Genomic DNA, 11,458 nt, shown 5'->3' with positions numbered 1-11,458 from the left:
TGTGCTATGACCTTCTCTTCCAAAATGTTCCATCAGCACACGGAGATGAGGCTTCTGTGGGGACTTGTTTGCATTTAGAGTTTTGTTAAAACAGCCCCAGGGAACTGCAAAGCTCACAAGCCCACCTTGGCAGAGGAAAGCTGAGCTGGAGACCTGCACAAGTGCAGCCAAATGCTCCCACCCCTGACTTAATTTGAGATTAACCCCAGCTGTGGTGGGAGGTCTGGCCATGCCAGGGGATGGTTGTCCTGCAGCCAGCAGTTCAGGCAGGAGAAGGGTGATCCTGCTGGTGCCTTCTCAGCCTCTCCATGTGATGAGCTCCCCTGGAACCAACAGGTAAGGTGCTGTGTGCCTGGGGTGTTTTGGGGACGGGTGTGAGTCCTGGGCTTGGGAAAGTTGCTGTCTTTGTACTTCTCTGAAAGCTTTTGGTGTCCAAAATAAGCTGTTATTCCCTGGGCTGCCCTTGGCTGCAGCTAGGCAGGGATGTCCTATTTACAAGGGAATCCCTGAGATGTCAAATAAAATCATAATAGTACAAAAATCCAAACTCTTTTAATACTTTCCAAAAATTCGACAACAAAAAAAGTTACATCAAACAACCAACCAAAGAAAACCTCTCACGAAGAAACGATACATTTCCAAGCACAAGGACAAACAGGCAAACCCACGCTCAGTGGCCTTGGTGCCCTGTCTCCAGGTGGTGCTGGCCAGTCTTTCTGGGATGCACCAGGGAGCCCCAGCTGGGGGGCAGGACCGTGTCCTGCTGTGTTCAGCGTGGGACCATGACAGCCACAGGCACACAGCTGTGCACACAGCCCTCGGGGCAGGGTCTCCCTCAGTTGTGTGAGCACAGCCCAACTGGGCAGACTGGTTTGAGTCTGTGGGTGGTTCCTGGTGTGACAAACCTTGTTGCTTGGTTTTCCACAGAAATGGACTCTTTTTTTTCTTTTTTTTTTTCTTGGACTTCTCTTGGCCAAGTGAGGGATGTGCTGAAGGGACCAGCTGCATTCCCTCATCTCTCTCCCAGTATCAGGGAGCAGCCATGGAAGAGGGTTTGCACCAGCTGATCCATTCCACTGGGCAAACTGTTGGCTTGATGCAAGCCCTTGAAGCCAGAGATGGGGGCAGGGGGCCTCTGCTACCCCACATGGGGCACTGCCAGGCTGTGCATCACTAGTCCTTTCATACCTTCTCCACCACAACTGCTGCCATACCCGCAGTGCTTGCTCTGCTCCTCATCCTCCCTGAGGCCAGGGAGCCTGGGGTGGGAAGAGGTGGCATGCTGCAGCCCTACATGATGTCAGAGGAAGTCCCCTTGGTAAAGAGGCAGGTTAGTCACTGGCATCCCAGGAGCATCCTCCGTGTCCCAGCAGTGGCTGGAGCATTTCCCCTCCATCTGCAGCAGGAGCACCATGGAGGGCAGCGAGGGGAAAGATCCAGCCAATTTACAACCCAGCCATGCAGGGGGAGATGCTGCAAGCTGTGGGGGGACACACAGGAGCCTCCCTTCAGCAGCACGTGCCAGCCCCCTGCACACTGTTCTGCGTGGAGATGTGCCTCTCTTCCCATCTCAAGAGCGAGCCCCCGTTAAAACATCACCTCCTCGCAGCTCCCGTAGTCGCTCTCCACCATGTCAGAGCCCTCGTAGTTGGGGGGTGGCAGGGGCTGGGCTCGGATGCTGGGCTGGTGGCCCACCTCGCAGTCTGCATAGGAGGGCTGGGCCACACTCAGCCTCATGCTCACCCGCTTGTAGCCCGGGTCGGGCTGGTACGGGACACCCTCGCCCTGCACCAGCTGGGCTGGGTAGTAGCTGATGGCCGTGTACTCATTCTGGCACTGGGAAGCTCCCATGTCCACGGGGCCAAGTGGCAGGAAGTCCTCCAGGTTCTGGTTGCTGTAGCGGGGCGGGATGGGCGCTCGCTTGTTGCTCTGGTCCAGCGGGAAGGGAAAGCCCCCGTAAAGGGCGACCGGCTCCGTGTCCGCTGGCGGAGGGGGCGGTGGGGGGAGAGGAGGGTGGGAGGAGGACGCAGGGGGGCCTTGAATGATCTCGTAGTGGGAATATTCCTGGACATCTGACGACAGGTACCGGGGCGGCCAGTAGGTTGTTTCTGCTGGGTAGACTGAAATAAAAGAGAGCTGTGTTAGCTGCAGCTCAAGCGGTTGTTGCCTCTTTCTCGCCCTCCTGCTAATTCCCTCTGTGGGCTCTGAGCCTGTAGGAGATGTGGCAGACTAGGGAAGAGAGGAGACATGGGGATATGGGGAGCTCTAGTTGCTGCTTTGGGAATTGAGGGGACCTGAGAGCAGCCTTAGCTGTGCTGAGGCAGTGTCCCCACCAGCCTGCAGAGATCCACTACTGTAGCACCCAAAAGACACACTTCATCGCACCATTTGGATGCAAGAAGCTTGCATGATGAAGGGATTGGAGCAGAGCCAGCAATCCACTGGACCTCTTCCTTTCCCTGTAGTTATTCTTGTGAATTCTCTTCTAAGACTGTGCTTTGGTGATGAACTCTTGCATGGAGTAACTCTGCTGTCCGGAGCCATGCAAGGTGTCCCTGAGGATGTGATCCCTCTTCCTAGGAGCACTGATACAATTGTCTCCACTAAAATTCACACTAACTTTTAGGATCTCAATTTTTTTCTTTCATTTTTCTCTTTAACAGGATCTTTTGATCCAGGGTATGTGGGAATTCAGGCTATGAATTAATGATTTCCCTGATGATTGTGCATGAGACTGATCAGGTTAAAGCAGAAAACTGGGATATACTGGGGAGCACGGAGGAAAGAGACAATAAAAGCCCTATAGCAGGGCTGGGGAAATATTTGCCCATGCTTTGCTTGGCTTTAGCCAACACCATTTGCCCCTCATGTTTTCAAACCTCAGACCCACTTCACAAGGGGAAGAGGGACATGTAAGAGCAAGAAAAAGCTGTGGCTACTGACCCATCTCCTCCCTGGCCCAGGTGCACTTGATGAAGGACTCATTGTCAGAGTTGGAGGGGGGTGCAGCGGGGGGCAGGTTGGGAGCCACACTGCACACGATGGTGCCCCGGTGCTTGGGGGCGTTGGCAGAGTTGAAGGTGACGAACTCGGGGGTGCCGCTGGGTTTGCGCTGCTCCGGCGTGGCCCGGTCCAGGTTGTTGTGCGCCGCGTCACTGAGGATGTTGAGCTCGATGGGTGGCACGGCCTGGGTGCCCACACCCACGCTCTTGGAGAACTCGCTCTTGGAGAGCAGGTCGGGGTCCTCCCGGGCCACGGGCTTGTGAGCCTTGGCGCGGTGCCGGTAGCGCTTGCGGATGAGCACAAAGGCCACGACCAGGATGGCCGCCCCCACCACACCTGCCACAATCTCCGCGATCTCCTCGGGGCCCACCGCCCACTGCGTGGGCACGATGGCGGGGGTGATGATGGGCTGGGTGCAGTAGGCCCCCTGGTAATCAGAGGGGCAGATGCAGTGGACAGAGCCCTGGCTGCTCACGCAGCGCCCGGAGTTGCGGCATGGGTTGTCTTGGCACTCCTCGGCCAGCTTCTCACACCTGCGGGGAGGAAGGGATGGAGACAACCACCATCAGCCCGGGGATGCAGCTAGAACTGCCTTACCCTGTTCAGGGCTCTGACTTAGACCAGCCAAGGATGCTCCATCCCCATCTGCTCTCCCTCCCTTGCTTCTCCTGGCAGAGGACTGTGATCCCTGAGTATAAAATTATGCTTTCCAGGAGACTGTGTTTAACAGGATGGTCCTACTTTCCAGTCAAATGCAGCAAATTAAAACAGGAGCCTTCCTGCCTCACAGGAGTGTTTGGAGTTCTAGGAATAACAAAGCACAGAAAGGTGCTTCCATCCTGTTAAATTAGGGAGCCCAGGGTCAGTCTGAGGTGTGTTAACCTCTTATGAAGTTCACTATGCCCTCCAGGCTCTGTGGGGTCTCAGGATGGTTTGTAGATGTCTGCAGGTTGCAGTAAACATTTGAAGAACAACTACCCTGAGAAGCAGTGAATGTGCATCCTTGTTGCAGAGGCTTTTTGACATTTTATGAAGCACCTGCAGAACTGGGATGGAATTTCTGGTTCTCTGTCCTGCTCCACCCCACACAACCTAAATGTTTCCCAACAGTACCAGGACCTTTCCTTCCAACAGCAATGATCTCCCTATGCTAGAGGGAATATGCAATGCTTTATTGGCTTTCCCTCCTTTTCTTTTTTATTTATTACTGAACAAACTCCATGAGGTCTGGGCTTCTCTTGTTGTAGTCAGTGTTTTAGGATGTGTGAGCTGGTGTGCACATCGAGCACCCACAGCCTCCACCTGGACACCTGGTGATTTCAGATATTACACTGCCACCTAATGCTCAGCTACAGGCTTGTATTCCAAGAGTTGAACAGATAATTTCTGCCTTTGCCTTGATCCACAGGACCAGTGTTCATCCTGGCTCAACGGCTAAGGCAGAAGGATGAACTGGGCCAGCAAGGACACGCTTTGAACCTGCCCCACAGCACCTGCAGCCATCAAAGCATCTGTGAGGAGAGATTTTTCTGTTTTCCCTCCTGCTCAGAGGAGATGGGCACAGAGGAGCAATGGCCACACGATGGCAGAGCTATTTGTGTCCTGGTCTGCTCAGCTCTGCCCTCAGACACCTCCCTGCTGCAACGCTTGGGTACCTGCAGTTTGCAATTAGTCCCAGCGAGTCTGGATCTGGTGCGCTCCAGAAATGGAGCTCACTGCTCGTTGGTAGAGACCACCATGGGATGTCGCCCGTCCCAAAGCTCCCCTGGCCCTTACCTCTCACCCAGGGACCAGTCAGGGCAGTGACAGGAGTAGCCAGTGGCGGAGAGGGTGCAGGTCCCGCCGTGCAGGCAGGGTTTGGACTCGCAGGGACTGTCCCCAAGCTCACAGCGATCACCAGAGAACAGCCCGGGGCAGATGCAGGTGTAACCTGGAGAGGGCGAGAGTGAACAGATCTGTATGGAAGAACCGGCAAGAACAGGGAGAAGCAGTGACCGGTGGCACCCACAGAGGGCTCAACACAGCTACCTAAACACAGGTACTTGCTGCTGCTGCAGTGCTGTGGGGCACCCAAGCCATATGTAGCTGGTGGGAACATTACAGAACCTGGTGTGGTTGCTGGAGGCTCTGGGGCAATGCAGAGGCACTAGGGAGCTGTCTGAGCAATGAGTCAAGCCCATCCTGACACAGACCTCTCCTGCTAGGGATGCAGTCAGGGCACAGCATTATTGGATGGAGAAGCTGAGGGACAAATTCAGGATAAAGGAAGGGGAGCCTGGCTGGCTGATTCACAGTTTCTGACTCTCTTAAATGCAATCCTCTCTAATTTATTGTTCTCAGGAGTCTTTGGTCCTGCGAGTTCTCGCGGTATGAAGTGCCTGTCTCAACATGTCAGGTTTCTCTTGCCTACAGGAGATGTCTGCTTGGAGCCAGAGAGAAACCAGGCACAGCAAGGACTCAGAGGGGGCCGCTGCTGTTTGTGTTTTTGGCTGCTGTTTAGTGTAGCCCTTAGCATGGGAATGTCCCTGGCTGTGCTGAGCTCTTGCCAGTTGCTTGGCTGGTGGTGTCATGCGGGAAATTCAGAGTTTCCACCTTGCAGCACACTTGAGAAGTCTTTGCTACTCATCCACAAGCTAAACAACCCTGCTTTAGAGCACGGGGTGAACAAACCTGTTTCCACATGCGCGTTAGCGGCTGTACAACAAGGACGTGCTGGCACTCGTGCAGCAGGTGCTGGACGTTGCCCATAGGGCTGTGTGTGCCCAAACACACGTGTTCTGGACATGGGGGCTCACATGTGTTTGCACCCTGTGGTCCTGAGCGCTGTGGTTGGTGTGGTGGCCGGTCTGGCTGGGACCCTCTCTGCACAGATGTGTTCTCACGCGGCCACGTGGCTTCCCCGGGCTCGCTTGCACAGGCGTGCCTGTGCCTGTGCATGTAATCCCACACCTGAGATCCCTAGGCAGGGCTCTGCATAAACTCAGTGCTGCTTGCTCTGGTCTCCAGGACTCAGCCAAGCATCCAGGACAACCTCACAAAATAAGTGTCTCTTGAGCAACCCCTTCCCTGCAGCAATGTCCTGCCTGGGGCCACTTCCCACAGGCTCTTTCCTGGGCATTTGCAGGAGAGGTTGATCACATTGGAAGGAAACTATGGGAAGGGTACAGGATGATCACCAGTTTATTAGTGAGGGAGTGATTTTCCTCCTCCCCCTCCTGCTGTATAGTCTCTGCAACAAAAGCAGGGGATGCCCTGACTTAGAGCAGAGATGCATTTTCCCCTTGTAGGCTTTGAGCCCCTTGCAGCCCAGCCAGAGGGGTTTTCTGTGCAAAGGGTCTCAAGGCTGAGGTGTGAGTGCCAGCCAGACTAACTGTTCAGTACAGATACACCTGGTGTCAAACAAGTTCACCTGAACCAGGCAGCTGCTGAGTCGACAGGGCTGGGAATCTTGTTCCCAGAGGCTGCGGGCAGGGCAGGAGAAGCTGTGCTGCCTCCTCTGTCCTCACTTGCTCGCTGGGCAGGGTGTGGGCTTTGGCAACGGCCCCGAAGAGCACAGAGCTGCAGGAGGAGCTTCTGCCCCACACAGCAGCCTGGGAAGCCCCCCTCTGCCCCCTGGAAGGGCCAAGGGGCAGGCAGTACCTCTCTCGATAGACAAGGTGTTGCAGGGTGCAGCCCTGCTGTGCTGGAAGCTAGAATATGGTGCAGGGCAGTGACACAAAGGTGGACATCCCTGGGAGCAGTTCCAACAAACCCTGTCCCTGTGACACAGCTTGCTGTGAGGAGCCCCTCTGATGGGAGGAACAGGGTAGCAGTGAGACTGCCTGCATCAAACCTGTTGAGTGTCTGCAGCCCATTTTAGCCTGGGACTCTTGGATTAGAGCTTACGGTTTTCCCACATCCCTTTGCATAGCCCTGGGGAGTCACTCACTGCAGTGGGAAGAGACCAAGATCTTGGCTCGTTTCTGCCCAGATACAATCATTGTGTGATCCCATCTTGCTTGATCCCAGCCTTGTTAACAGCTCCTTAAGCAAAGAGGATGCAGAGGGGTGGGTGGAATTTCTATTTGCATTTGAGTTTTTGGCACCACTATGCTCTCCTGTGTCATGCACACTCCTTAGAAACACCTTCCTGCCCTGCGGGCCATGGTCCACTGCTGAGAGCCAGGATGATGATCTCATACCCTGCAGCTGCTGCTGCTGCACTGAGTCAGGTATCACTTGAGGTCCCCTGGGACAGAGCACCTCTGGTTCTCCCCTGGAGTAGCCCCTCCATCCTTCCCTCCCCTCCCTGCTTATTGCTCTCCTACTGCTCTGCGTGGGATGTTCACATACCTCCTCCGTGAGTTTCGGAGCACATCCCGTTGTTGAGGCATGGGCTGCTGCTGCAGGCACCAGTGGGGGAGCAACACTGCTTTATCCCCACCTGCTCCAGGATTTCTTTTGACTGCCCTTTCCCAGGCAGGAGAACCACTTCTCTGCCGTTGATGGCAACCACATCCAGGCAGCCCCTGAAGCCCCGTGTGACTCTCTGGGAATGCAGTGACTGACGGAGGCCCCCAAAAATCAGGTCTCGTCTGCCCTGGGAGACACTGCAGGTCCCTGGCAGCTGGAGAGAAGCGTTTCCCAGGCCATCGATGAGCAGGCGGACAGACATGTTCTTCACCTCCAGGAAGACCGAGTGCCACTCGCCGTCGCTCACAAAGCGGGAGGAGGAGAGGTTCCCGGTGGAGTTCCCCCGGCAGCTGTACCCAAGGTGAGGCACCCCGTTAACCAGCTGTAAAACACATCCCAGAAGTCGTGGTTAGCTGCCATACAGGTGGCTGCTGTTTATGGAGGGTTTCAACCTCCTTTACTTTGCAAAACACCTTCATCTCTGGCACAATTTCACCTGTGGTCCTTCCCTGGAGCCTTTGACCAGTGTGCAGGGAGGGAAGCTCATCTTTCCACTTAACAGAGAGCAGAGCCATGTGATGAGACTGCTGCATCTGCTCACCCCTTCTCCCACCTCCCTGAGTCTAGTCAGAGCCCTGGCATTCAGATTGTCCATAACTCCATCACCAGTCGCAGAGGGAGCACATGGCTTTTGTTCTGTTCTCACTGTCTCATGAGTGGTGGGGAAGGTGCTGGAGCAGTTGCCCCTTTGGCATGGGTGAGGGTAATGAAAGCACCTCATCAAGGAGGAGCACAAGCAGCTTTCCCTGGAGGAGGCAGGGAGGAGTTGGGAGGCAGAGAAAGGAATTACTGTTGCACTTTTCTCCTAATCAGCTGGAAAGCCGGGCCAAAGCTGCTGATAGGTGCTGCCATCCATTCCTTGATCTCCAGTAGATGGGAGGGAGATAAGATATTGAGCTGCTAAAAGTGAACCACTTTTAAAAGTGAACTAGTGTCTTCTGCATTACACTGGGACATTAAAAATACCTATTTTTGGCTCAAGGTTCATCTTTAAAACTCATGGAGGAAGGAGAAAGAAAAGGTTAGCTGTGTTGTTCTAGGGTGAAGACAGAAATAAACCTTTTCTCCCCAGTGCTTTGTTGATAAAACCTCTGTCTCACAGAAGCCAAAAGTCTATGGAGAAGGAGAGAAGAGATGGGATGGAACGAAATGCTCATGGAAAACCTGCAGAGCTTGCTATGTAACATTAAGCAATTCATCACAGGCAAGAGAGATCTCCATGGGGGGCACTAGAGACAGTGAGGAGGGGTGATTCTTGGAAGGGACTAGAAGAGGAGGACTGATTATGGGCTACGCTGGCTCTAGAGGAACCTACATACAATATGATGGGGCTACTCTGGAGGGGACAAAAGCAGAACAGCACAGCAGTTAACTCTTAGAGAAGACCACAGTATAAATAAGTCCCAGTGGGAGCTGAACGAAGGAAGGAAGAACAAGAAGCAGCTGGCACCTGCCATGGAAGGGCCTCAGGGCAACACGTGTGCAAATCTCTTTGCACAATTGGCAAGCTCACCAGAGAACTCTGTCACTTCACTTTATCTGGAGGAACATGATTTCACTTCAGATGGGTCTGTAGATTCGCCTTATCAATTTCTGGGGCTGGGAGACAGCTGAGAACTCGATTCCCTGGAGCAAGAAGTGACAGGCTGCCAAGTCTTTCCCAGCTTGCCTGGTTTGCCATCCTCTTGCTGCAACCTATTTCTGAACATCAGGAGAGCTTAGTGACTGGAAGGGTGATGGTATGCATGCCCTTGGGAGAACTCATCCTCTTCATCAAATCTACAAACCAGTGCTTATGGTTCTTTCAAGGCTTCGGCTCACATCTGGAGTACTGCAGTTTATGAAGCTTAAAATCTTGAGGGATTCCTTCATTTTTATCAGGCCAGATGGTTTAGAAAAGTTTTTATCCCTAAGATATTGTTAATAAAGCAAATCAGGGAAGAAAGGAGTCACAGCCACCTTTATGGTGGAGGCTTTCCTATTGAAAAGCTTGTGGAGAGATCTGGGTATAGAAGATCACAGGCACACTGAACTCTGTCAATAATGAGTCTTTTCTCACTTGACTCCCTGTGTTAGGCCTGGCTCAGTACAGCTTTCTGCCATCTCATCCTGTCTCAGCACCATCTGGAGTGCTGGACTCCTTCTGCTGAACTACTTAGTGACTCTCCTTCCCAGAGAGGGGGTAGAAAGCTAGAGACTCTTCTTGAGAAGTTTTTCTCATCAGCCCTTAACAGTGCAGCTTAAAGTCATTCTCAGAGATGGGTACAGAACAGATGGATGATGTTTCTCTGCAGGAGAGGAGAGCAGGAGTGATGGCCGTGACAGCAGGAGCTTAGAGTATGTGCAACAGGCAGGTCTCTGGGCGTTGGCTGCTGTGCAGCTCCCTGTCTGTGTGGGTCTTTTATAACAGTGGAATGAAAAGTGTTTCACAATAGGAAGATGGGGTTGTGAAACCATGAGAAGGGATGAGGGAATTCAAGGACAGGATGAACACTTCCAGGTAGGTTACAGTGTGTAGATCTCCATGTGATTAGTCTCAAGGACAAATCTCTGTAAGCTGCTAAGTATGTCCTGTGATCTTATTCTCCAATTAGTCTGAATTTAATTGATGAGGTATATACAAAACCCCTATTCTTCAGTCATCTGCTGCTTTCCTTCTGTTGCCAAAGTGGAAGAGGGAGACGATCCTTGAACGCTGGGGAGGTTCAGCGTTCAGCCAAAGGGAGGAGAGTGATCAGACTGAAATGTTCCTGCAGGTGTCTTAAATAGTGAAATCATTTGAAGAAAGTGGTTGAAAAGATGGAGGTGTGTGTGAAAAACATAATTTGGGATTCCTGTTTTTTTCTCTTTTGTCCATTACTGTAAAGGACCTTTGAGGTCTGGGAGGAAGCTTGCCCTTTGCTACAATGGAAACAGACTGGTCTGGGGACAACTCCACCTGGTAACTCACACCTCCTGAGAGGTGTGATACAAGAGAGGAATGAGAAGCAAGCTGTAAGGAAAGAATGCAGATCTGCTATGGGTGTCTGCTGATTTCACACCAGACACTAGCACATGCTTTCACAGATGTGAAAAATGATTCACTAGCTGAGGGTGCAGCAATTGCCAAACTGTGCTTATCTCTCACTTGGTCTTCCCAAGTCTTACGTTCAGCTAGATGAATGACTAAGGGTACATACTATTGCATCTTCTTTCTGTGATTCCCTTCCTTGAAACAGTAAGGTTTTTTTAACTCTGGAAAGAAACCCCTGCCATAGCAATACACACCTCCAAGGTGGCGTGGTCTGTCCCGTTGGCAGAGAACACGACCGCGTGACGCTGGTGGGTCTTCAGTCGGAAGTGCATGTGCCAGGAGCCGACCTGAGAGTGCTGGTACCAAATGTAGCTGTGCCCTCCAAACCTCACAGCTGTTCCTGAAAGGAGAACGAGAGAAAGATCTCATCTTTGTCGCTCTTTGAGGCTATGGACTGGATCAAACCTTGCCTCTTTTCCTCCCTGGATGCCGTAACTGTCCAGGAACAGCCCCACCCATGGCAGTCCATGCACCACTGCACTGCATCTCCCACAGGTCTCCTTGGGACCTCCCAGTATTTCTTCTATGTACTCAATCGTGAAGCAACCCTGAAATGTCAGCCTGGCTGTTTCTGTCCTATAGAACCTTCAAGGTGCCCTAAGCGGGGTCTACAACACCCTTAAAATTTCCTCATCCTTAGTAAGTCTTTATATTAATTCTATGGCATCCATTCCTGCCCAAGTGAGGCTAACATCTATCCCTGATACCTCCATTTATTTCTTGAAGTAGTCTAGAGTATAAGAAATATGCTTTATTTGTCTTTCCTTAAATTTATCAGTTAGTCTGTGCTTTGCTGGGTCTAGGAGGAGCTCAGGGATCGATATTCTGATCACTGAGCTTCATTACCTGCTAGGTATGAGTGACTTTTCCCAATGAGAGAGACAGATGTTGCTGCTATTAAACGCTACAGGAGATTAATTTAAAAAAAAA

The 11,458-nt window shown here is 52.4% G+C and overlaps 1 protein-coding gene across 1 annotated transcript in view; it reads right to left on the bottom strand.

The window, feature by feature from the left end:
* Positions 1-564: 564 nt before the first annotated feature.
* FAT2 (FAT atypical cadherin 2) overlaps positions 565-11,458 on the bottom strand; it is a 57,238-nt gene continuing 46,344 nt past the window's right edge. The window contains exons 20-24 of the mRNA XM_027682427.1: positions 10,723-10,868; positions 7,336-7,777; positions 4,780-4,933; positions 2,944-3,536; positions 565-2,120 (exon numbers count right to left, since the gene is read on the bottom strand). Of these exons, the coding sequence (XP_027538228.1) occupies positions 1,588-2,120; positions 2,944-3,536; positions 4,780-4,933; positions 7,336-7,777; positions 10,723-10,868 (1,868 nt within the window). The 3' untranslated portion in view covers positions 565-1,587. The remainder of the gene's footprint in view (positions 2,121-2,943; positions 3,537-4,779; positions 4,934-7,335; positions 7,778-10,722; positions 10,869-11,458) is intronic.

Source organism: Neopelma chrysocephalum, unplaced genomic scaffold, assembly GCF_003984885.1.
Source record: "Neopelma chrysocephalum unplaced genomic scaffold, ASM398488v2 Primary Assembly neopelma1_63, whole genome shotgun sequence".
Lineage (NCBI taxonomy): Eukaryota > Metazoa > Chordata > Aves > Passeriformes > Pipridae > Neopelma > Neopelma chrysocephalum.
The sequence above is the reverse complement of the archived record's forward strand: the minus strand, read 5'-3'. Positions and strand labels throughout refer to the sequence as shown.